The 26868-nt window shown below is 43.7% G+C and overlaps 1 protein-coding gene across 2 annotated transcripts in view; it reads right to left on the bottom strand.

Moving 5' to 3' along the window:
• The window catches only part of LOC130112695 (meiosis regulator and mRNA stability factor 1), a 54225-nt gene extending 28077 nt beyond the window's left edge, over window positions 1-26148 (bottom strand). The window contains exons 1-20 of one of the 2 annotated variants that reach the window (XM_056280156.1): window positions 26086-26148; window positions 25218-25431; window positions 23571-24434; window positions 23218-23380; window positions 21186-21400; window positions 20371-20488; window positions 20097-20269; window positions 19255-19770; window positions 18453-18607; window positions 16118-16303; window positions 14940-15126; window positions 13961-14139; window positions 13712-13792; window positions 13328-13567; window positions 13115-13234; window positions 12473-12651; window positions 11961-12181; window positions 1588-1730; window positions 1260-1393; window positions 856-1058 (exon numbers count right to left, since the gene is read on the bottom strand). In XM_056280156.1, the coding sequence (XP_056136131.1) occupies window positions 856-1058; window positions 1260-1393; window positions 1588-1730; window positions 11961-12181; window positions 12473-12651; window positions 13115-13234; window positions 13328-13567; window positions 13712-13792; window positions 13961-14139; window positions 14940-15126; window positions 16118-16303; window positions 18453-18607; window positions 19255-19770; window positions 20097-20269; window positions 20371-20488; window positions 21186-21400; window positions 23218-23380; window positions 23571-24434; window positions 25218-25376 (4236 nt within the window). In that variant the 5' untranslated portion in view covers window positions 25377-25431; window positions 26086-26148. The remainder of the gene's footprint in view (window positions 1-855; window positions 1059-1259; window positions 1394-1587; window positions 1731-11960; window positions 12182-12472; window positions 12652-13114; window positions 13235-13327; window positions 13568-13711; window positions 13793-13960; window positions 14140-14939; window positions 15127-16117; window positions 16304-18452; window positions 18608-19254; window positions 19771-20096; window positions 20270-20370; window positions 20489-21185; window positions 21401-23217; window positions 23381-23570; window positions 24435-25217; window positions 25432-26085) is intronic. The other variant, XM_056280158.1, reaches the window with a different exon arrangement.
• Between the last annotated feature and the right edge of the window lie 720 nt (window positions 26149-26868).

The raw sequence follows: 26868 nt of genomic DNA, 5'->3' as shown, positions 1-26868 counted from the left end.
CCTCCCACTTCTTTTTCTACTCTGGTTAGAGCCTGTTTGTGCTGTCCTCTGAAGGGAGTAGTACACACCGGTGTAGGAAATCTTCAATTTCTTAGCAATTTCTCGCATGGAATAGCCTTCATTTCTAAGAACAAGAATAGACTGTCGAGTTTCAGATGAAAGTTCTCTTTTTCTGGCCATTTTGAGCGTTTAATTGACCCCACAAATGTGATGCTCCAGAAACTCAATCTGCTCAAAGAAGTGCCCATCCAACCAATCCAACTTGTGGGAGCTGCTTCTGGAAGCGTGGGGTGCAATTTCTCCAGATTACCTCAACAAATTAACAGCTAGAATGCCAAAGGTCTGCAATGCTGTAATTGCTGCAAATGGAGGATTCTTTGACGAAAGCAAAGTTTGATGTAAAAAAAATCTTATTTCAAATACAAATCATTATTTCTAACCTTGTCAATGTCTTGACTCTATTTTCTATTCATTTCACAACATATGGTGGTGAATAAGTGTGACTTTTCATGGAAAACACAAAATTGTTTGGGTGATCCCAAACTTTTGAACGGTAGTGTATGTAACAGTGTCCTCTTGTGGCAAAATTCGGCATGCTGGATGGCTTTGAAAAATAAAAACCGAAAACGCTGAGTCTTGATTACTTAATGTACAAAAAAAAGTGGCTCTGGTTTCCTAAATTCTTTAATTGGATTTTTACAGCAGTAAGTTAAACATATCCTTCCCCAGAAAAGGCAAAGAAGTATGGAAACTTGCTGGAAATTAATGTTCTCCAAGCTGGTTGTTGGTGCACTTAAAATAACCCAGGGGTTAGCACAGATGGTTAGGTAAATACAAAATGTTTGTCTGACTTACTGTCAATACATCAGGGATAGACTCGAAGAGCTCCATGAGCTTGGTGAAGCCATAGTAAGTGAGCTTGCACTGCCGGCCAAAATGGTGATGGTAGGAGGGGATAAACTTGCTAAAAGGCATGCGGCAGTGGGGCTGGTGACGCAACAGGTCAACCACTTCCTTTGCAAACTGCTTGGTGCGCTCCATCTCTTCCACCGTACGCTCTGCAGGCAGATGCAGAAAACCACTTGTTTGTTTCATAACCTACACACAAACTTTCACTTGGTCAACTTTGGGATTTACATAACTAGACACTTTTTCCTCAACAAGCAGGAAAAAGTTTGATTATCCATATTGTGAGGTGCAATTCTACCCTCACTTATTATTATTATTATTTTGCTTTGAGGACCAACTGTTCCTCTGACCTCTCTTAGGGACAGAGATGATAGTGTCTGTATCTTGGTGTGTGATGGTGATTGTGGTGTCTGGGATCTCAACCAGCAGGTCCATCAGGTCACAGATTCCGTAGTCAGTCACCCGCCAGTCTCTGGAGAAACACCTAATGTAGTACACAACACATGCAACCCTGACATCTTTGCCTCAAAATCATACATTTGACACTCGACTTTTTGAAACTGAAAGCAACCTATAAACACAAAGAATCTGCAGAAGTGGTTCTGTGAGACCAAATGACACATGTAATGCTAAATGCAGTTTAAAACCACAAACTTAAAATTTAAGCATTGCACTGACCAATGGAATGCTTGCATGAAGTCTTTGATGGCCACTTGTTTGCTGGCTTGGAACTTCAGCAGTTTGAGCAGATCCTGGCTGAAGCGCTTTACCTGGGCACGATGGGTCAGAGTCAACAGGCGTTTTGTGCCCATGCCCAGAATCTGTTGAAAACACACACACACAAAAAAATATTCTTAAATGGGGGGGGGGGCATTATGCAGCAAGACCCTTTTCACCACCTGTCATAAAAACAAAATTGCTAAACTGCATGAATTTTTAGGCTACACATTAGTCCAGACATTTTCAAATTTCTCAGGTTTTACACTGTATTAGAGGCTCGAAAACAAAGCTTTCTGTCCCTTGATGGAAAACAATTACATTATACATTTGCATTCTGCATGTTGAGATATGACACCAGTGTATTTGTATGACTGTGTGTTACTGTGTACTATTTTTTTGTTTACGACTTTGTTTGTCCACAAGTGGGCGGTTTTGCGCTTGCATGCGCGGATTTATTACGTCACTGAGACGCTGTTCATTTTCTTCTTCTCCCAAAACGGCCGAATAAACGAAGGCTGCATTTTTTTCACTCAAGCAGAAGTTTGGTAGTCAGTACGATTCTTTATAACGGTTTAATAATCCACTTCATCTGCGCAGAGATAGACATAAAGTATTAGTCTAGTCTTCTAACAGGTTATGGGCCCAGACAACGTTGGATTATTTAGTAGTTTGATAAAAGAAGTACACGAAGTGTGATAACCTCGGATGGCGGGATGCGCACAGGTTAGCACGGAGTAGCAATTTAGCAAGTGTGAAGCTAGTTAGCATCGAGAGAGACTATTGGGACGCTAACGGAACGCTAAGCTAAGCTAACGCTACCTAGGGAGATGGAGCGGAAGAAGAGCAGGTGGCCCACATTCAACGGACAGGCCGATGAGTATGAACTGTGGGAAGAGTGAATGCTCTGTGGCTGAAAACCACCATTCTTACCGAGCCCATGGGACCTTTGATAGCGGAAGAGCAGACTCTAGACGAGGAGCAGAACGCGGACGCCTACTGCGCATTGGCGCCTTTATTGGACAACACAAGCTTGGGACTGATCTTCAGAGAAACGAAGAACAAAGGTAGAGAGAGTCTACGGGTGTTGCGGGAACATTACATTGGTAAGGGCAGACCCCGGATTGTCACTCTGTATGTAACATTTACTGGGCTAAAGAAAGCTGATAATGAGACGATAACCGAATACATTATCCGAGCTGAACAAATCATTACGGCTCTCAAAGGGGCGGGAGAAGCACCGAGTGAGGGACTAATGATGGCCATGGTGATGAGGGGGTTACCCGAGAGATATAAGCCATTCACTCTAATGGTGACACATGGCGACAGTGAGTTGACATTGGGACAATTTAAGGCCAAATTGAGAAACTTTGAGGCGGCTGAAAATGTAGCTAATGCTACAGCATCGGACGAGACGTCCGAGAGGGTGATGAAGGCCCACGCAGCGCCTAAGAAAAAGCCAGTGAAACGCTGTGAGGGAGATGATGAACAAACGGTGTGCTGACGATGCGGTGACAAAGGCCATCGGAAATCGGACTGTTCACGCAGCGTGTGGTGCAGCTTCTGCCGGGTCAAGGGTCACACGGACAAAGTGTGCAAGAAGAAGGACCGCGCTGACGGAGCCAGGTGTGCACGCGAGCAAGGTGGCGGCGGCGGTGGTGGTCACGGAGCAGGTCGAGGTCAGGGACCGGGGAATACTGTGGAAGAAGCGAACTACATCTTCAGAGTGCAGGCTGGAGAGACCAGCTCAGCAGGACCAGGACGACGGCAACAGTTCAAACCAGGATTGATTGTGGACTGTGGGGCTTCTTCCCACATAGTCAATGATAAGAAGTTCAAGAGCTTTGACAGCTCGTTCGAGCCAGAGAAACACTGCATGGAGCTGGCGGACGGTAAGTGCACCTTTGGTGTGGTGCAGGGCAGGGGAGATGCTACGGTACGTCTGCTCGACAGTGAGGGGCGACGGTGTAGAATGACACTGCGGAACGCACTATATATTCCATCGTACCCCCAAGAGCTCTTCTCTGTGAAGTCTGTGACAGCACACGGAGCCAGTGTGTTCTTCGAAGAGGGCAGAGATGCCCTGATGTCACCGGATGGTACCAGGTTTGACATTTTTGTACAGGGGGAAATGTACTATTTGCAAACTGAATGTGTTGTTGAAAAGTGCCTTGTGAGCCATGATATAGAAACTTGGCATGAGATAATGGGCCACTGCAACTATGACGATATCATAAAGCTACAGGATATCACTGATGGTACGCATATAAAGGGTAAAGTGTGTAAACCTGACAAAGAGTGTGCAGTATGCATAGAAGGGAAGTTTACCCAAAACAGGAACTCTACAGACAAAGCCAAGACACCACTGGAGTTGGTAAACACTGATTTAGCCGGTCCTGTGGCAAACGAGTCCATTAATGGTTTCAGGTACATGCAATCATTTACAGATGTGTGCACAGGGGCAGTGTGTGTTTATTTCTTAAAAAGAGTGACACAGTGCAAGTGACCGAGAAATTTCTGGCAGATGTAGCTCCCTATGGGACAGTGAAATGCATAAGGTCGGATAATGGAACTGAGTTTACAGGCAAGGAGTTTCAAACCCTGTTGAGACGGAACAAATAAGACATGAGACGTCCTGCCCATACTCTCCCCATCAAAATGGCATTGCAGAGAGAGAAGGATGCACACTATTCGAGATGGCAAGGTGTATGCTAATAGATAGTGGTCTACCAAAGAGCCTCTGGCATTATGCTGTACAGGAGGCAGCCCACACCAGAAACAGATGCTTCAACAAGCACACAGGCACTACGCCATACACGGCAATGACAGGAAAAAGGTGCAACATGGCTAGAATGCAAAAGTTCGGGACAGAATGCTGTGCTTACCAGCAGGACAAGGGAAAGTTAGATTCTAGATGTGAGAGGGGGCGTTTTGTAGGACACGACAAGAACAGCCCAGCCTACCTAGTCTACTACCCTGACCAAGAGAAAGTACAGAAACACAGACTAGTTAAGTTTGTACACAAGGCAAGCTGTGAAAATGAGACTCAGACACCAGGTCTGCACCCAGAAGACTGGGTAAGAGAGAGAAAGTCTGTTGAGACAGCTGCAACTCAGCCAAGAGTACAGAAAAATGTACAGACTGACGGTACACAGTCAGCACCCCAGGATGATGACGAGGAGCACCCAAGTGTGACGTCACAAGCCTCAGCCAGTGGGAGGTACCCCCAAAGGGAACGCAACCCTCCGAGATACCTGATTGACTATAGTCAGGGCGACAGTGATGACAGCTCACTCACTACTATAGATTATGCATACAGGGCAGTGTGCGGTGTCCCTCTGACCTTTAAAGAGGCCATGGAATCGCCAGAGTCAGAAAAGTGGTCCAGGGCAATGGACGAGGAAATGGAGTCTCTAAGAGACAACAAAACATTCACCCTTACGAAATTGCCAGAGGGCAAGAAAACAGTGGGAGGAAGGTGGGTGTATGCGATAAAGACAGATATAGACGGACACGACAAGTACAAGGCTAGATTTGTAGCAAAGGGATATAGCCAGAGAGCTGGAGTGGATTATGGGGAGACATTTTCGCCGACAGCCAACCTAACAAGTGTTCGAGTGCTTCTACAGAAGGCGGCTCAATATGACTTGATTTTACACCAGATGGATGTAAAGACGGCCTATCTTCATGCCCCCATAGACTATGACATATACATGGAACAACCTGAGGGTTATATTGAGAAGGGAGAAAAACTAGTGTGTAAACTAGAGAAGTCAATCTACGGCCTCAAGCAGTCTGGCCGCAATTGGAACTTACTGTTACACGAGTGTTTGACAGGTGATGGTTTTACACAAAACCAATCAGACCATTGTGTGTACTCCAAGGAGTCAAAGGAAGGGAAAACGATCATTATAACCTGGGTTATACCAAGTTTTTTTTTTTTTTTGTTCTATGAATATGAAAAGGTATACAGTAAGCTCATGATTCATAAGTGGGAGTGTTGAGATATGACACCAGTGTATTTGTATGACTATGTGTTAGTGTGTGCTATTATTTTGTTTACAACTTTGTTTGTCCACAAGTGGGCGGTGTTGCGCTTGCATGCGCAGATTGATTACACCACTGAGACGCTGTTCATTTTCTTCTTCTCCCAAAACGACTGAATAAACGAAAGCTGCATTTTTTCCCTCCAGCAGAAATTCGGTAGTCAGTACGATTCTTTATAACGGTTTAATAATCCACTTCATCTGCGCAGAGATAGACATAAAGTATTAGTCTAGTCTTCTAACACTGCACTTTTTAAGAGGGGCAGAAGCAGCAGTAGTCTGTTGGACTAGGCAAAACAAAGTCAATCAAGAATGATGTAACAAATTGCTCACACTTCATTTCACAAATTACTCTGACTTAAAATACGAGTACAAAAAAACAAAACAAACAAACAAAAACAAGGCCCCGGTAGACGCTGCATTAGTCAATCAAACATCCGAGTAATGAGACCATTAGGCTTCATGGATCACACAGCTGAAAAAAACAAAAAAAACAAAAGAAACACAAAGATTGCACAACCCAAGATCACCATGAATGTCCAGTGTTGCACCTTTCTTTACAGCAGAGTTCTCGAACCAACAAAAGATAATATGGAGCCATTTAGTCCCCCCTCCCAGAGTTAACCAACAGCATGTGTTTAGAGTCCTATCAGTCGAAAAATTGCTTTTTTTAAACAACTGTTTTGATCCAGCGTGTTACGCAAGTGCTGGCTGAAAATACTTTTTGTTTTGTTTTTTTTGTTGTTTTTTTTTTTTCAAGATGCTCCTCTTGACTGATCGCCCAGTTTATGTAAGGAGTCTTGCCTCCAACTGAGAGAAGCCTATTTCAAGAAAATTAACAATCCTGTCACTCAATGATATTTTATTTTTTATTTTGATAACACTACATCAATCCCTCTTGGGGAAATTCAGCTCTGCATTTAACCCATCCTAGCTGTGTAGCTACGAGCAGTGGGCAGCTGCCATGCAGTGCCCAGGGACCAACTCCAATTCATCTTGCCATACCTTGGTCAGGGGCACAGACAGTAGTATTAACCCTAACATGCATCTCCTTTTGATGGTGGGGGAAACCAGAGCACCTGGAGGAAACCACCCGCAGACATGGGGAGAACATGCAAACTCTACATAGAGGATGACCTGGGATGACCCCCAAGGTTGGGACAACCCCCAGGGTTCGAACCCAGGACCTTCATGATGTGAGGCAACGGTGCTATAACCACTGGGCCACCATGCCGCCATTATGTGATGTGATAATGTAGCTTGATGAAGTTTAGACTTCCTGAGTTGGCTCTGGTCCAAGGATTGCATTTTTACAAGGGAATCACAGATGGGTTCAAGGTGGAGGCGGGATTACACCAACGATCAGCTCTGAGCACTTTCTTGTTTGCAATGGTGATGGACAGTTGACGGATGAGTTCAGGCAGGAGTCTCCGTGGACTATGATGTTTGCAGATGACATTGTGATCTTAAGTGAGAGTAGGGAGCAGGTTGAGGAGAGTCTGAAGAGGTCGAGTCATGCACCGGAGAGAAGGGGAATGAGAGTGAGTAGGAGCATGACAGAATACATTTGCATGAACGAGAGGAAGGACAGCGGAATGCTGAGGATGCAAGGAGTAGAGATGACGAAGGTGTATAAGTTTAAATACTTGTGGTCGGGGCGTCCAGGTAGCATGGTGGTCTATTCCATTGCCTACCAGCACAGGGATTACCGGATCGAATCCCCATGTTACCTTCGGCTTGGTCAGGCATCCTACAGACACAATTGGCTGTGTCTGCAGGTGGGAAGCCAGATGTGGGTATATGTCCTGATCGCTGCACTGGCGCCTCCTCTGGTCAGTCGGGGCACCTGTTCCGGGGGAGGGTAAACTGGGGGGAATAGCGCGATCGAGCCCATGCGCTACGTCCCCCTGGCAAAACTCCTCACCGTCAGGTGAAAAGAAGCGGCTGGCGCCTCCACGTGTATCAAAGGAGACATGTGGTAGTCTGCAGCCCTCCTGGGATCGGTAGAAGGGGTGGAGTAGTGACCAGGACAGCTCGGATGAGTAGGGTAATTGGCTGGATACAATTGGGGAGAAAAAGAGGGGGGAAAAAATACTTGATGTCAACCGTTCAAAGTAACGCGGCGTGTGGAAGAGAAGTGAAGAAGAGAGTGCAGGCAGGGTGGAGAAGAGTGTCAGGAGTGATTTGTGACAGAAGGTTACCAGCAGTAGTGTAAAGGAAGATTTACAAGATGGTAGTGAGATCAGCTATGCTGTATGGTTTGGAGACAGTGGCACTAATGAGAAGACAGGAGGCAGAGCTGGCAGAGATGAAAATGTTAAGATTTTCATTGGGAATGACGAAGAAGGACAGGATTAGGAATGAGTATATTAGAGGGACAGCTCAGGTTGGATGGTTCAGACATGTGTGGAGGAGAGATGCTGAATATCGAGCTGCCAGGGAAGAGGAAGACACAGAGGAAGAGATGGAAATGGGCAACCCAGAGGAGGAGGAGTAAGAGTTGTAGGTCCCATGTGGGACCTACAACATGTAACAGTCAAGTAAATTTGAATCTATCCAAACAAAGAACTCTTAGAGCCATGAAATATTTTAAAATATAAAAATATATGGGTAATCCTTTTCTTTGTTTAAACAATACTTCCATCCATCCATTATCCAAACCACTTATCCTGCTCTCAGGGTCGCGGGGATGCTGGAGCCTATTCCTGTGGCTGGGTTATTTTTAATTGTTTATATAGCTAAGCTTGCATTTTTTACCTTCAAGTATTTTATCTGTAATAAGTAAAATACTCATTTAAATGTTTAGGTAGTAGTAAAATCAAGGAGATGTAGAAGAATCAAATGTCTGGAGTAGGTAACCTCTTACTTAATGTTTTTTTTTCCTGTCCAGTAGCTATGCTGCTTTATAAATCTAAACTACATTTTTCAGTTAACTGACATTAAACATCTCCCCCCCTTTTACTCCCCATTGTACTTGGCCAATTGCCCTATTTCCCGAGCCATCTTGGTCACTGCTCCACCCCCTATGCCGATCCAGGGAGGGTTGCAGACTACCACGTTCCCTTCCGATACACGTGGAGTCGCCAGCCGCTTCTTTTCACCTGACATTGAGAAGTTTCACCAGGAGGACGTAGCGCATGGGAGGACCACGCTATTCCCCCTCCCCTCCAAACAGACGCCCTGACCGGCCAGAGGAGGCGCTAGTGCAGCGACCAAGACACATACCCACATCCGGCTTCCCACCCGCAGACACGGCTAATTGTGTCTGTAGGAACGCCCAACCAAGCTGGAGATAACATGGGGATTCAAACCGGTGATCCCCATGTTGGTAGGCAACAGAATAGACCGCTATGCTACCTGGATGCCCAAAATTAAACATTTTATGTTAGCAACCATGGTTGCTGTTTGTGAGGTGAGGGGTAAGTGAATCCCAGTATGTAAACAGGAATAAACAGATTACCAGGTTACATGTAGCTAAACTATTTAATCTCCGACTAAGACCATAGTCAGGATAAAGCTCATACATTGAGTACTAATGTGCCTGTAAACCACACAAAAGATTTTTAAAAAAAAGATGGCTGTGATCCCTATAATCTCACCCATTGGTTTCCGAAGAGGCATGTTGAAGCCTAGTTTGGCTTTATGCTCGCCACAATCTTATCAGTTGTTGGAGCCAGAAAATCCAAATTTGGGCAAATTACACTAAATATACTTCAACCTGTCAATCACTCCAGGGCAAACCAGTCAATCAAGGCCCCGACATGCTACTTTAATTCCTTAATATCTTCTTAAAGGGAACAATAATTTCCAAAATCACCAACCTCAAACTGTGTGCGAGATTTGAAATTAAAGATTGAGACACCAACTTTTTTTTTGGGGGGGGGGGGTCTATTTTTTTCTTTTTACTAGAAGTAGGGAATTCCCTCATCGACTGACATTGGACCATGGAGGTTTTTTTGGAGCCAGCCGCCTAGTGGCCATTGTGGAATTGCAACTTGATATAAATGCACCACCGATTCTTTGAAATCTAGTGGAATGTTTTTTTTTCTCCTCTACTACATCCCCTCCAGAGCCATGGATAAAACGTATTAAAAAAAACATAGTAAAACATATTACATATTACTATGTAATTTGTGTTCAGTAACGGACTATATTTCAAAGTAATCTGACCCAACCCTGGTGGCTGCTGGCTACCATTACCTCTGCAACGATAAGCAATATCCATGGTCGCTAGCTGATGTTAGCTCTGCAACAGCCAACAACTATTCTTATTAGTATGAAATGGTCAGGTCAAATAGATTAACTGAAAAAGTTTAAATTCTCAAAGCGGTGTAGCAGCTGGACAGGAAAAAAGAAAAACATTAAGTAAAATGTTCCTAATCCAGGCACGCCAGTCATTCTTAATCCTGCAGTTGACCTGTGTCTATAACTTGTTAAGCGGCCTATAGGACCGGCTAAGTCTACCAAACATCAAAACAGGCCCAAAATCCGAAGGCAAAAAAACTGAAACCAAGAATGATAGTACAAGAAACATATAAAGGCAGGCAAAGGATCTGAGAGCAGAAAGAATTACAGGTGCGTCTCAAAAAATTAGAATATTGTGGAAAAGTTCATTATTTTCCGTAATTTAATTCAAAAAGTGAAACTCATTCTAGATTCATTACACATGAAGCGAAATATGTCAAGCCCTTTTTGTTTTAATCTTGATGATTACAGTTTACAGATCATGAAAATCAAAAATCCAGTATCTCAAAATATTAGATTACATAAAACCAATGAAGAAAAGGATTTATAATACAGAAATGTCGACCTTCTGAAAAGAATGTTAATTTATGCACAACACTTGGTCGGGGCTCCTTTTGCATGAATTACTGCATCAATGCGGCATGGCATAGAGGCAATCAGCCTGTGGCATTGCTGAGGTGTTATGGAAGCCCAGGTTACTTTGATAGCGGCCTTCAGCTCGTCTGCATTGTCGGGTCTGGTGTCGCTCATCTTCCTCTTGACAATAGGTTCAGGTCAGGCGAGTTGACTGGCCAATCAAGCACAGTAATACCATGGTAATTAAACCAGTTACTAGTAGTTTTGGCACTGTGGGCAGGTGCCATGTCCTGCTGGAAAATGAAATCAGCATCTCCATAAAGCTTGTCAGCAGACGGAAGCATGAAGTGCTCTAAAATCTCCTGGTAGACGCTGCGTTGATTCTGGGCTTGATAAAACACATTGGACCAACACCAGCAGATGACATGGCACCCAAATTCATCACTGACTGTGGAAACTTCACACTGGACTTCAAGCAGCTTGGATTCTGTGCCTCTCCACTCTTCCTCCAGACTCTGGGACCTTGATTTCCAAATGAAATGTAATGTTTAGTTTCATCTGAAAAGAGGACTTTGGACCACTGACCAATGGTCCAGTTCTTTTTCTTCTTAGTCCAGGTTAGACGCTTCTGATATTGTCTCTGGTTCAGGAGTGGCTTGACACTAGGAATGCAACACTTGTAGCCCAGTTCCTGGGCACATCTGTGCATGGTGGCTCTTGATGCACTGACTCCAGCCTCAGTCCACTCCTTGTGAGGCTCCCCCAAGTTCTTGAATCGGCCTTGCTTGACAATCCTCTCAAGGCTGCGGTCATCCCCGTTGCTTGTGTACCTTTTCCTACCACACTTTTCCCTTCCAGTCAACTTTCCATGGATATGCTTTGATACAGCACTCTGCAAACAGCCAGCCCTTTCAGCAATTACCTCCTGTGGCTTACCCTCCTTGTGGAGGGTGTCAGTGACTGTCTTCTGGACAACCGTCAAGTCAGCAGTCTTCCCCGATTCTGGTTGTGTGTGCTGAACCAGACTGGGACCCAGATTTAAGGCTCAGGAAACCTTTGCAGGTGTTTTGAGTTAATTAGCTGATTAGAGCTCTTCTCAGGACTGTGCGAGTCTAGAATATATACAAATTTCACAGAAATATTGAACTTTTCCACAATATTCTAATTTTTTGGGCTGCACCTGTATATATCACATAATGAAACCAAGATGTCCGATTTTGTGACAGGACCTTTGCTTGCAAATTTCTTGTTTTGTTTTTTTTTTTACCGTTTTTGATAATCATTTACGGTTTCCGTTCCTCGTTTACCTTTTTACTAACAATTTTGGTTTCTCATTTACAGTTTTTGTTTTCAGTCTTTTTCTCTCTAAATTGACATCCCATATGTGTTATACCTGCTTTACTGAATTTCAGGAGACCTATGATGACTTGTAAAATCCAGCAGTGGCAAAAGACCCAATTAATGTACCTGCAGAACATGCGGGACAGCCTCAAGCAGCTCCATGAGCTTGGAGTAGCCATAGTCGGAGACACGGCACTGCTTTGCAAAGTGATGGTGGTAGGATGGGATAAAGTTGCTGATGGGCATGATACAGGACGACCGGTTCTTCAGCAGGTCAATGACCTCACGGCTGAACTGGATAAGCTGGGGGTTGCCCACAGGACTCCTGCAGCGTTGCAGCCATGGCTCTGGAGAGGATGTAGTAGAGGAGAAAAAAACCCAATTTTCCCTCATCTCTGAAATGGACTTATCAGAGGTACAGATGAACACTATCAAAGAGGGTTGAATCAGTTCATCTGGACACAACGTTTATTGAGAGAGACACGTTTCAATAAACATGTCCAGATGAACTGATTCAACTTTCTTTGATTTTCTTACCTGGACTATTGAGCATGCATAAAGACAGGTGAACACTATGTTAAGATAGGAGCTGAGGAAGATTATCACACTTGAATATTTTGAGCTTCTAGTGTTCCTACCAGAATTAGGTGCTGGAGGCTTATTGTTGATCCACTTGATAACCTTGAAGCCATTCTGCGCAGTGACAATTGTAATGGCAGGGATGCAAGTGATGAGGTGCTCCAAGGGAACACTGCCCTCCTCAGTCTCATTGGCCAGGTGAAGCGGGCTGAACTCTGCTGCATAGCAGTCTGGGAAACTGAGTCCATAATAAAAAAAATATATATATTCTTAATGTTTGATATGGAGTTGTCGCAGTATAAAGTTTTCTTTTTTATATTCGTATCACACCCTGAAAATTCCACAAAATATGTAAACAAAAAATCAAACTGAAAACCAACTGGTTCACTGTGTAATTATTACATGCACAGAAGCATAGTCTCGAGAGAGAGAGAGAGAGAGAGAGAGAGAGAGAGAGAGAGAGAGAGAGAGAGAGAGAGAGAGAGAGAGAGGAGAATTGAAAGGCTGGCATCGAATGTGTGGCACACTAGAGCTTGGCATGATTACAACAACAGAACTGATGTTTTTGGCAACTGCAGAGCAACTGAAAAATAAAGGCTTCAAAGCTTTTCATTGTAGTATATAAAAAAAACTTAGATGTTGTTAAACATTATAAGTAAATTTAACATTTTATGGATATGAATTAAAGAACGAACTGTTACCTGAGTAAGGGAAGAGTGCCCTCATGTGACTGCAGCAAACTGTGGATCTGAGAGGCCATGGTTTTCACAGACATCACCACAAATGGGATCTTATAGGAGTCTGGATCAAAGTCAGCCTCACTACAAATGATAAGCCACAGTAGTGAAAACAAGAAAAATCTTGAAAAGGGAGGTCTGTGATGAGAGGATCAATGGCTTATATCTAATGCTTACCTGAATTCCTGCTGTGTATGGTGTTGTTTACAAATAGCATCATGATACTCCAGCTCCTCAAACACCACAGGGCTACCACTGGCTGAGGAGGAACCTTCATGGGACTGGGATGAACCAAGGGGACTCTGTCGGGTCTGGCTGCTGGGCAGGAGGCACACAAGTCTGGATCCACCCTGTTCTCGCACTGCCACTACCTCTGGCAACTTGTACAGATCCCCAACCACAAGTTTGCGGGAATATCTGATGAGGGGAAGGTAGTTGGGCATGAAGATGAAGGGAGAAGCACAGATCTTGTGAGTGAAATGGGAAGGCAAAGTCACCGAAATATCAACATGATGGAATAACTCAATGCTGAAAGTTGCAAGATGCAAAATGGTTACGTACTTTTTCTCATAGATCTCAGTGAACTTGAAAAGGGGGAGGCAGTTGGCAGGTGCATCCTGAAGAATGTTGATAATCTCAGCGCTGTTCAATGACCAAGCAGAAGTTCACCAGTGGAAATCAACCCATGAGTAGGTAGTAACCAAGTATCAGAACAGCTCACCAAACTCAATATGAAGTAAACAAAAGAAACAGTAAGTTATAGTGAGCTGGTGTACAAAACCTGTCCTACCTTAAGACACTCAAATTTACCTGAGCATTGTTAGGGACTTGCTCTTCCCCCCAGTGATGAGAGACATGTGGATGCGCTTGCTTCCTATCTTATAGCGGTGCATGCCACTGACAGCACTGATTGCCTGCTGCAAAGAAAACATCTGGACAGTTGCCTTCAGCTGGTAGTCTGTGTGGGGACTAAGCTCCACAAGTTTCACCTACACAAGAACATAAGACACCAAACCTTACAAAAAATTGTCTTCATGCATGCTCAATAACCCAGGTAAGAAAATCAAATAAAGTTGAATCAGTTCATCTGGACACAACGTTTATTGAGAGAGAAACGTTTCACCACTCATGAGTAACCTCTTCAGTCTCAACTGACTGCAGGTATCTTCCACCCTTATGAACAATGCAGTGGCATAAAAACCAAAAAAGATCGGTTTCATATGCAATTTGCTGTGAGCATTAACTAGTTTCAACGGGAATGTGTACTATTCACGGAGGATTTGGGACTGGTTGCATTCACAGCATTGTAAGATGGCGACAGATATACTCTTAGCCCCCCCCCCCCTTCTCAAATCCTCTGTGACTAGTACACGTGGCCATTGAAATTCTAGTTAATTCTCACGGCAATTTGCATATGAAACTGATCGTTTTCGGTCATTATGCAACTGTGTTGTTTGGAAGGGTGGGGATACCTGCAGTCAGTTTAGATGAGTGATGAAACTTTTCTCTTTCAATAAACGTTGTGTCCAGATGAACCGATTCAACTTTATTTGACTTATACAGAACTCAAATTTGTGAAAAAAAATTGTTAAACAGAGCTGTGCCAAGAAGCTACAAACAAAAAGCATGGCTTTCACCTTCAAAACACCAAGTACATTTTTATAGAAACAAACCCGAAAGAACAATGGAACATTTTGACCACTGAAAGCCATTTGCACATCTTGTGCTTTTGCACCTGTATGTAAGCCAAACAAGTTAATACAGTATCTCCCATTGTTTTAATACCTACTCTGCCATATCGAGAGAATGTTTCATGCAGTGTCTGCTGCAGATCCTTCCGGGACATTCTGTAGTCTAGGTTGGCCACCTGGACCACTGCCCCTTCTGAGAAAGGCTCTGCAAGACTGTCAGAACAAGGGCTGTGAGGGGGAGCCAGAAGCGGTGATGAGCGGCTCGACAGGCAGGGGGATGCACTCCTTGAGAGGGAAGGAAAGAAGAAAAATATCTTGAATTGAAAACAACTGGACTCTCAAAATTATAAATTATGCCAGCAGCATTACTTCACATTAGGGGTGTGAGTAATGGCTATTTTAGGGATAAACTAACCATTAAAAACCAGTTAAAAACTGGTTAGCTGTTGCAATATTACAGAGCAGCACTCAAGCGAGATAAGCAAGCAACACTTTGTGAGGCATCTTTCATTTTACATGCTCTCCCCTCTCTGTTCAATATAACAAAATTCACAGCACACCTTTAGTTAAAGTGGATGTTTTTGTTACTTTAGAGAAAGTACAAACTATCACTACCCCACTGGCAGGAAACAAGACATGTCAGACTCTAACAAGAAGTGTACAAAATTTAGATACTGAAATGATTCAATGCTCCTGAGTATTTACGTCCCTGAAAAATTGTAGGAGCAACACAGGTTCCGATCAGAACAAGGAATAGTGCAGTAGAGTTTGGCAGTTGACTAGTGGACACCTTCCAAGTCCTCCCACCTTCTTGCCAAGTTTAGGTATATAGGTTTGGTGTGGTTAAGGTCAGCGTAACAATCTGGGGGAATGGTCGTTCCTTTGCAATGCTATCTGGTAACAGCTAGCACCAATCGGAAGCCCATAGTACTGGGGTTTGGTGAAATGTCTATGATTTTTCAGGGAAATTAAAGCTAATGGTCTCGATAGCTCTTTTGCCAATTGTGTTCACTTTATTCATTTCATTTTGTGCAAATGATTTTTTTTAAAGTGTTAACTTTAAAAAAAAAACACTGAATATTAAAAATCATGCAATTAACTGTATAACCATTATGAATATTTGCCTATAAGTGGTAAGATGGCTTACCAGTTAGCTGTGCACACCCCTACTTCTTGTAAGAAATAATCAATTGGTTGACTGGTGAAAATGACTCAAATCAATAACTGCATTAGATCAGCTTATGTAAACAGTACTGATCTTAAGGAATTATGTCACCTGGAAGACCAAGAGCCCTGGGAGAGGACCAGGGGGCTGAAGCTTCTGTAGAGGTTCAACTTGCTGAAGGCTGAGGGTGTGCTGACTTGGAACTCCCCAGAGCTCCTGTCCCCTCGCTCCACTGGTGAATCTGCTGACCTGTGAGGACTGGAGCACTCTCTGCTGCATGGAAGGTGGAAAGAATAACTGAAAGACAATTTTAAGAGATAACTCAATAGTGACAGACCAAAATTTGGAAACTGGCAACAGTAATGTCCAAGTCTGGATATGGCATGGTTTACCAGAGATTATCATGTGAAAAAACCAGATTACTAGAGGTCAACCAATGATGGGCCCTTGTGGCTATATCAGCTGATATTCAACATTTTTATGAAAACTGGCGTCGGTCATTGACATTCCAAAGAAGGCCATTGAGCAAAGTTGAAAGGCAGCCCTACATTAAAATGGAATAAAACTCACCTCGACGGTTACAAATTTTATTTTCTTCACAAATCATGAACACAAACAATGTGTCACAAATCAGTGAATGGGTACAAAACGATGTGTGCTTATTTTGCAAGTCCCAGCAACATAAGAAAATAAACTCTTTGGAAGACAATGACCTGGTAAAACGAGGTATGGACTAAAACAGTAGGGAAAACCGCATGGAATATGTCATACATGTATATGGTACTGCATTTTACAATGGCGGTTACTGCTGACAAAGTGCTGGTTGCTAAAGACACATGCAGTTGCCATGTTACAGATAGCTCAATCACGAGACTGGCTCGGGGTTAGCCACGTAGACCGTTATTAGCTGCCATGCCAGTGTGAGTCCCCCATTAAGGAACCTGGTAGACAAACGAGATATCTCCCAAATTCAAATGTGTCTGACATTCTTCTGTAAGAAGACAGGTTGTTGTGAAGCATCTAGTGTGTTGGTGTAGCGTTCTGTGCCTGTCACGTCCCACTCTCAACCTTCACCGCTGGCTAGCAGAAATGCGAACAGGAGAGCTGAGCACGTAAGTCTCTCTCTGCCAGTACACAGCCTCTCCAACAGAAAGCCCTATGTAGTGCCTCCTCGTGGCTACACGCGGTAACTGGGTACACCTCGGACCCTGGCTGAACTACAAGGGACTCAGAGGAGGTCTGGCCCCTAGACGTGCAGTACGCAGGCCCACCGGTGTGTGGATATTCCCTCATGCCCATGAACCAGCCCCCCAGCTATGGGTTAAATAGTGCCACTGCCTAGTGGATACCTCGGGAGAGGAATAGGCTATGGGCGTAAACCCCTACAGAAAATCAATGTCTACAGTGCTGTTGTTTTTTGTTTTTCTTGTCCCTTTGTATCTGTTTAAGTCAGAGAGTACTGCTAGCATTGTGTGTGGCCCCCCCTTCCCATCTACCCCTATAATTTTTGTGCTGTGTTTATCTGTTGTCTTGTTTCACCGCCGTTTATTGCAAGGTGACTTTGAGTGTTAGAAACACACTATATGCTTGATTTATTATTATTATTATTAAATTATTAAAGACATAAGATTCCATGAGATTTATAGAACAATGGCCTTTTGCAGCCATGTTTTTGCCTTTTAGAAAAATGTTTTCAATGACAGACGTGATGTGTGAACGTTGGCTCCAACATTAGCTAAATAGAAATCCTTTTCATTTTGACATACAATCCCCTTCCACAAGGTTTTGTGTACTTTTTAGCTTATCTGAAACGGAGCGACAATGCATAGTGTGCCAACTACATTTGTATAGACATGTTAACACATTTGTTTTAGAACATCGACAAAAGGAGTAACTGTTGCTGATCTGTACCCTATGTACACGAACATATGCATGTGTGAATGCATATGTTACAATTCAGTCATAATAGCAAGATGATTAACAAACTAAGTAGCCTACAACATTGTTTCCCAGCCCATTACTCAAGTACCGCCTGTGCTGCAGATTTTCTTTATAACTCTGAATAGGCGGGCCAGTTGTAGTTACTTAACCAATTATATTATAGCACTAAATTAAAGCAGTTGTGCCAAACAAATCTGACATAATTAAGTTCTTACTGGTTGAATAAGTACAAGCAGGCCCCCACTTTGCAATGTTTAAAAATCTGCAGGACACGGGGTACTAGAGGACTGGGTTGGGGGAACAGTGACCTTTAAAAAAAAAACAACATTACATCGCACCCCCCTGCTTCTCTTGCCCTTTTCAATACCAATACCCTTTTCAAGGGTATTGGTATTGAAGGGTATTGGTCCTGGGAAAAAACAAAACAAAAAACAACACATCGGTCAACCTCTACTTTATAAAAACTATTCATGGCATGCTCAACCCACACTTATGGTCAGAGTACCTTCTCCTGTACATGGATTCTCCAATGAGGTCAGCCTTTGGTAGCTTCTCCAAAACTGCCATCTCACCATTGCTATGTGGGGATGAGGAGACTGCACGCTTTTGCTCCTGGTGGTGGAAGCCAGTCTTGATTCTGGCCTCCACACTACCCAGCTCCTGTACCAGACAGACAACAGACCTTAAAAAGGTACACATATAGCATATGGGAACAAATTAAAATAAGTCAGCATTGTTAACAAAAACAATTAAACTGAAGGGGAAGGAGTTTGAACCAATACATATTGGGATTTTTTGCCATTCCATATGTGATTGCGCTCTAATCTTCCCCTCAGCTGTTTGGTTAGAGTCAAGCAGGCAAGAGACAAGCATCAAGCCCAGTACAGTCAGCAGAGGTTGGTTCTCTCCCATTGTAGAACTGCAAAGCCAAGATAAGCCATAAACAATTGGGAAGCATGCGGCGAATTTTCTGATGAATTGGGACTTGGGGAAAAACAGGAAGCTGGCTATTGCTATTGAGATGAAGGTGCACTAGGTATCAGCACTGGCCGAAGAGCAAGAAGGTACATTTAAACCACAAACAATCAACAAAATAAGGAACATGCTGAGTGATGAGGGTCACATGAAGCACAAATAAAAAGAAACTACATGCCACAACAGGTAGAGGTCAGGCACACAAATTAATTTTAGCAAAGCAGCTAGAAGAAAATAAGACAGGCAGGGGCTACTGTAATTTACATAGCAGCTCAGACAAGGTTAGTTGGCAGGGGGGATTAGGGGAAGCAGGCACAATGAAGGCTGCTGACCTGATGGGGCTTGGCTGGAGCACCACCGGGAGGCCCACTGCAGCCCCTCCTCGGGCTATAGGGCCTTTCAGCCACTGGGCCAGGGGTGTGGCATGGGCGGGCTGCTCGCCGTCGCCTCCGGGGGGACCTGGGCTTCTCCAAAGGAAGAAAAGTGGACGAGGAGGATAGAGATGGGGGAGGGGTGTACAGAGTACACTGGATCTGAGTGGGTTGGGGTTGAGTCTGGGCCTGGGGCATAGAGTGGGACGGAGGCTCAGGACTTATATCGTCCTTCAGTCGTGGGGAGAAGGAAAGGCTGATGCGGTGGCCGAAAACATCCTCATTTTCCATGCGTTTGCAGGCCCGCTCCGCCGCCTCCAGACTGCCAAAGCGCAGAACTGCCATGCCCTGGGATATGCCCAGCACCTTGCCCCCACAGTTGTCTGACAGGCGGCGGAGCCTGACCCTCACAGCGTTCCAGAGGCTCTTGTCGCAGTTGACAGGAAGGTTGTGCACATAGAGCAGGTTGAAACTGGGCTGAAGGAAGGGAGGAGGAAGAGACAGCAACCTGTCTGGGTTTTATCATTTCATTTACTTAAAGGAAGAATGTAGCGGTCACCCTTTTTATAACGTCATGCACGGTCCGACCATAACTGACTTGGACAGCTGCTGAAGGGGTTGGCATAACTAACAGACGAGCAAGGAGCTCAAACATTCCAACTGCATGACTTTCTTCTTTCTTGAGAGGTCCATACTCAATTGAGAGATTATCCTTGGTCATTTATGCTGATATCTACTTACCTCTAATCTATTGCAAAACATATAAAGCCTCTAAAGTGCAAACTCTAATGCAGAAGGCCTACCTGTGTTTTGATCAGCATACGTGGAGGCAGATCAGCAGTGATCTCCTGAAAAGCCACATGCCGGTGGGCATGCTGCAGTAGGGCTGGGGATGTATGGCTGCCATGGACCAGGATCACTTGGAATCCATGGCGATGGCGCAGGTCACTAAGCTCGCTTGCAAAATTCACATCCGCTGAAAACCATAGAAAGGTGACCATTTTAACAAAGCTTTATCTAGGTGTTAAATGCATTGTAGAAACATGTAAATGATGACTGAACCTGAGAATCACTCACAGGATACTAGTACAACAGTGGCAGGTGCAGTGTGGGTCTCGGCAAAGCGCCGTAGACTTTGCCGAAGCTTGTCATCAGCAGCATTCTTGGCTGTGGCGTTAATGTGTGCAACAGTCACCTGTTGAGGGGAAGTTTCTTTTGTCAGCTATTCTAAATGTTTTACAGCCAATAAGTCTGTGAATGTTCTCATTCATCCAGGTCATGGTTATCCAAAGGAGTTGAATCAAGTGCAACTGGACTTGGTATATATCCGTGAAGACGTTTCGCCTGTCATCCAAGAGGCTTCCTCAGTTCGTGCCTTTCTGACTAGACAAAGCTAGTCTGACTGGCTGGTGATGAGACTCAGCATTTATCCTCTAGGAGTCGTTGTCAGAGCTATTGATATGCGTGGCTCTTTGTGATCCGATGTTTACCAACACCCATCGCTAACAGAGCCATAGATATGAGTGGCTCTTTTGTGTACCGTCCAGCCGCGCGACGGGTACACAAAAGAGCCACTCATATCTATGGCTCTGTTAGCGACGGGCGTTGGTAAACATCGGATCACAAAAAGCCACGCATATCAATAGCTCTGACAACGACTACTAGAGGATAAATGCTGAGTCTCATCACCAGCCAGTCAGACTAGCCTGGTCTAGTCAGAAAGGCACGAACTGAGGAAGCCTCTTGGATGACAGGCGAAACGTCTTCACGGATATATACCAAGTCCAGTTGAACTTGATTCAACTCCTTTGGATTTACAGCCACTAATAATTTTATTTGTGAGCGATTTAAGTGACTAATTCAACTTAGTCACATTTTGGTAACGGCAATACCTGGCAGTTGTTGAGCTCTTGGATGACAGCCTTACTCTCCTTGCTGATGTCACAGACACATATGAACTCTGCCTCACGGTGACCTTGGAAGAAGTGGCTACGAATTCGCTGGACCACGGCTCCAGCCGAGCGGCCACTGGGCACACAGCAGTTCTCTATGTCCCAGAACACACCCACAGGAGGGATGTTTTCTGGGCCACAACTCTCTGGAGAACCTGGTGGGAATATAAAACTCAATAAACAAAGAATCATTAGCAGGCCAATTCCCAGTGTTCTTAAGCATCAAAGCAAGTTCACACTGTCAAATCCATTCTTTGGAGTTCACAAATAGAAAACATTCAAAGGGACAGAGGAATAATCTAGTACCCATTTCTCCCCATTCTACTGGTCTTGATCTTTTTTATCACTGATCTGACTTAATTTTTGTCCGGATTTTACCAAAAGAATTTAACAGTGTATAACCATCAAAGAAAGTTGAATCAGTTTCTGGACACAGCGTTTATTGACAGAAACGTTTTATCACTCATCTAAGTGACCTCTTCAGTCTAAACTGACTGCAGGTATCCCCACCCTTATAAACAATACAGTTGCATAACGACAAAAATCAATGATCAGTTTCATATGCAAATAGGCGTGACCATTAACTAGAGTTTCAAGTTTCAATGGCCGTCTAGGTGAGACCACTTTCCAATGTGTGATCGAGTTCACGGATAAGACTCGTCTAGCTCAACATGAAAAGTCAAAAACCAGGCAGTAAAAGAAATTCTACCAACTTATTGCACGCTAGAGACATCAACAGACAACAGACGGTGTCCTTAATGGTAGAATGAGAGACAGACACCAGACACATGCCGGCGATGTGGACAAGTGGGTGAAGAATCTGTCCAACAGACAACTCACCCAGGCGGAAAAAGACATCCTTGCTAAGGGGCTGAATTTTACTGTCACGCCACATCAAATCCCGCTAGTGGAGCTGATCACAGCCATGGAATCAGCAATCCACAAAAAACAACATCGCGGACCCAGGAGCAGAGAAATTGCAGATGAATGTTTCAGCCTACCTCAGCAATGCAAAGGTGCCACCGTCCAACATTAGCAGAGATGGAAAAATGATCCAATATGCAATATTGGATCATTTTTCTCAATAAATAAATGACCAAGTATAATATTTTTGCCTCATTTGTTTAATTCGGTTCTCTTTATCTACTGATGAAGCCTCTTGGATGAGAGGCGAAACGTCTTTACGGATATATACCAAGTCCAGTTGCACTCGATTCAATTCCTTTGGATAACCATGACCTGGATGAATGAGAACATTCACAGACTTCTCTTTATCTACTTTTAGGACTTGTGTGAAAATCTGATGAGGTCATATTTATGCAGAAATATAGAAAATTCTAAAGGTTCACAAACTTTCAAGCACCACTGTGGTATTAAGTGTTAAGTGCCAGGAGGATTGCTGTGACTTGTACATTGGAGAAATTAAACAGACGCCAATGCCGGCCAAGAGGATGGCACAGCACAGAAGAGCTAATGTGTCAGGCCAGGACACCGCAGTCTACACCCATCTACAGGCCAGTGGCCACTCTTTCAAGGATGAGGATGTGTATATCCTTGATAGGGAGGAACGCTGGTTTGACCAGAGAGTCAGATGCCATCTATGTGAAGGGGGTGGGGGGGCTAAGAGTATATCTATCTTACAATGCTGTGACTGCAAACTCAAATCTTCTGTGAATAGTACACATGGCCATTGAAACTCTAGTTAAGGTCACAGCTATTTGCATATGAAACCGATCATTGGTTTCAGTCATTATGCAACCGTATTGTTTATAAGGGTGGGGATACATGCAGTCAGTTTAGACTGAAGAGGTCACTTAGATGAGTGGTGAAACTTTTCTGTCAATAAACGTTGTGGCCAGATGAACTGATTCAACTGTCTTTGATTTTCTTACCTGGATTATTGAGCATGCATTAAGTGTATAGCCATCTGTACACAGATTGGAATCAAAGCTATTTCAACGAATTCACTCACCATACTTCTGGCCAATCTTGCCAAGGCCAGAGGGTTGCTTTGGCAGCATTCGGTCAGAGGAGGTGCCACAGCCATTACAAATAGGTATGGGGGCAGTCTGAAGAGGGGGGAGGGGGATATTGTGCCACACCTTATCTGGCTCAGACATCAGACTTTTCACAGGCTGTAAATGGGCCAATATCAACAACAGACAATATTACATAACATTATATTACAACTACAACACAAATAAAGCTCAAGTTGACATTCTGTTCTTCCCTGTATATAAATTTAGATCTCACCTAATCTGCTCGACTTTCATCGTGCATGCACTTACATAAAAACCCACTGCAAATACGAGAAGCTCAACCAACCTTTAACAAGCACTCCCGGCAGTAGTGTGACCCCTTCCGACAAACCGTGTGCTCTACATTTAGGTGCATAGCGTTAGAGCAGAAATGTGTTGTTGTGGTGGTAGTGGTGGTGGTAGTTGGTTGGTCACCGTGAGCTGTGACTCCCTGGGTTCCTCTGGCTGTAGGGCTGCAGTTGACACCGCAGGAGTAGTAGCCAGAAGAGGCCAGGCATGAGCCATATACTGGGACAGGGTGAGTGGACAAAGAGGCAGCCAGAGGGGCTGAAGAAGAAAAAAGGCTGGGCTGACTGCATGGCAGAGGAACAGTAGGGTAGGTGGAGAGAAGCCCTATACAACAGGGGAGGTAGGAGTGGGATGACATAGGCTGGGAGGTGGCCACAGAGGAGGGAAGATGGAGATTATAGCCATCAGTGTTGTTCAGGGAGTCAAGGGCCTCACCTCCACATCCATGGCCAGCATTATGTTGGAATGGATGTAGGGATGAAGCTACGGAGCAAGCTCCAGTTCTACTACTGCTTATAGGGGGTTTGAGAGTGTTAGGGCCTGTATAGAGTGAGACAACACCACCATTGTTATCATTACTACCAACAATGCCACCACCTTTTAATGCCCCATATCCACCTGTGTTACAGTGGTCACAATAAGTACAAATGCTTACTGTGGGGCTACCCCTGTCTTGTCGTTGCAGTTGTGATGGTTTTTGTTGAGAGTCTTGAGAAATCTGAGGAGGCAGCAAAAGGGAAGGGGGCAAAGGAAGTGGGGCCAGAGGGAAAGGTTGAGATGAGGAGGAGGTGGCAGCATGATGTGGAGGAGGAGGGACATCTTTCAATGCCAGCACAGGCTTTCTGCTCTCCATGTAATTGCTCTGAGGAGAAAACAAAAAAAAACAAAAAACTATGAGCGAAGCGTATTGGTAGAGTTCAATATTGAGCAATGACAATATGCTATGGTTATGTGGAACTTGGACATAACTGATATTCATAAAGGTCAGTTAAAAAAAACAACAGAAGATTATGAGGAAACCACATCAAGTGTGTTAGCTAGTATCCTGGCCAAGTATGTACCGCGTAACAAATGAAAGCAAAAGCTGTAACACTTGTCAGCAAGCTTGCTTGGGTGTCTTATATGACCTCCCATTCAAATTCTTTGATACAGTCCACTGATTCCAGATAGCGCCTTGAAACTGAACTTTTACAGACATGAAATTTGTCATAATAACTTGCTGAACTGACCAATTTCCATCAACATAAGTGTTTAATTATTGGGATGCACCAATACCGATACTACCATCGGATATCAGGACTATATCAGGCCAAAATGGAGTGTCAGTATCGGAGATTTTATCCAAGACTAAAATCTAATACTAAAAGCCAGATTGTCTTCTTCGGAATTAGTCAAATGAGCAACCATTCAGTGCTCAGTTAATGCAAATGTCACACTGGCTTCACTTACCCCTTTGCTGGGGTAAACTATATCAAAAGGACCAAGTGGTATACAACAAGATTTTGTCACAATGCATACAGAAAATTCTAAATCATCACCAACATGCTTGGGTAGAGGTTGGAGCATTGGCTCAAGACTACCCTTCTCCCGCCCAAATGTGTTTGCTGTGCACAGACATATGCATCAATTTCAGAAGGCAGCCTACTTGTTTCTCAGTGTAAAGGGGTTTGGCAGCTTTCTCATAGGAGGAGAAGCAGTCTGCAAGTTTCCAGAGCAGAGTTGAAGCCTCTATTTTTGAGTGACTGGGCCATGGGAAGGGTCTAGAATTGCATATGGATTCCTCCTTTCCAAGTCCTTCCATCATACAACCATGAAGGGTCTTTCACCATACTTTCATCTCTCTTCCCTCTCATGTTTCCCTTCGAATAGAGAAGGAAAGTTAATTTCTACTCGTAAACAAGTTGCACTTAATGTTTACATCCTCCCGTAATGCACTGCTCCTTCACTGTCGCACAACGTACCTTAATTTTCCTAATTACGTTAATCAATCAGGATAGCGATTTAAGTTGTCAAACAAACGCTTTTTGTTTCACTGGGTTACCATTGCCTCGAGAAAAACTAGAGCCATCCCATTAGTTGGCACAGAGGCGTGCAACGGCTATCTCCCAGATAGGGTAGCTTGGTATGGCTACTCAGGTGGTGTTAATATAAATTAACTAGCTACATCAGTCAACGTTTCCAAAACAGGTTAACTATTTGTTTATCTTTAGACGCTACAGTGATACGCTTTAAATTACCCAGTTCCTGACTAAATTACGTTTTACTCTGCTTTCCAAAATGCCGCCTTGATTCGGGTGACGCTAGCTAATGTTTGTTATCAAACCGAAAGTTTACGCTTGTCGCTAGCTACGTAGCTAGCAAACATCATTCGGGCTAATGTTAGCCTGCTCGCTTCATAGATATCGCAGCCTTTTTGGCTACAAACGCCACTGAAACTGGGCCCATAGATAGGTTCGCTAAAATAACGACGACGGTGCTATTTCATGAGGCGAGAATATATTCTAACAGTATACCTGAAAACTCTCTTCTTCCACATCTCCAGTACCGTCTCCCACGTTCTGTCTCCCCAAGAAGCGCCACCCCCTTTGTAAACTCGGAAAGCGCTCACAGCTGTCGTAAATGACAACACGTACTCTGAATTATTAGCACTGGGACGTTTTGTTGTTGTTGCTTTTATTGAAAATATACAACAGTCAGTAATTCCAGTCCATTAAATTAAAGTATATACATAAAATAAACATAATAATTCCAACAAAGAGGAATGATAGAAAAAGTATATAACTAAATAACAAATAAATAAGGAAAAAATTAAACTTAGTGACAGACTTCTTCGACCCCTAACGGGGGTGTTTTGCGAGTTAATCAGACGTTTTGAATTACAATGACGAACAATGTGAAGAAAACAGTGTTAGGCCTTACGTAAGTGTAAATATTTAGAGCTCTTTGATAAGCATCAAAATAATCTAAAAATAATCTAAAAGTATTTCCTGCTATGGCTTTTTGAGATGTTCAGTTTTAGTGAATTGTTTCGTTCCCTACGCCAATTTTATAATGTTGGAGGATTCCAGACGAAATAGCCTAATGATTTGTTTTTCCATTTCCGCTTTGCTGGGATTTAGAAGAAATGTACTCAGGTTTAAAGGGCGATGATAGCCTCACTAAATATGACAAACAGACCTAATAAATCTAAATATAAAAGTTGTCAAAGAATAAAAATCTCAAAATCAAATTTGTACCATTTTAGCGTTTCTGTTTCATTATATTCCTTATGGACGCTTGGACTCCAATTATTCAGA

Source organism: Lampris incognitus, chromosome 5 (assembly GCF_029633865.1).
Source record: "Lampris incognitus isolate fLamInc1 chromosome 5, fLamInc1.hap2, whole genome shotgun sequence".
Lineage (NCBI taxonomy): Eukaryota > Metazoa > Chordata > Actinopteri > Lampriformes > Lampridae > Lampris > Lampris incognitus.
The sequence above is the reverse complement of the archived record's forward strand: the minus strand, read 5'-3'. Positions and strand labels throughout refer to the sequence as shown.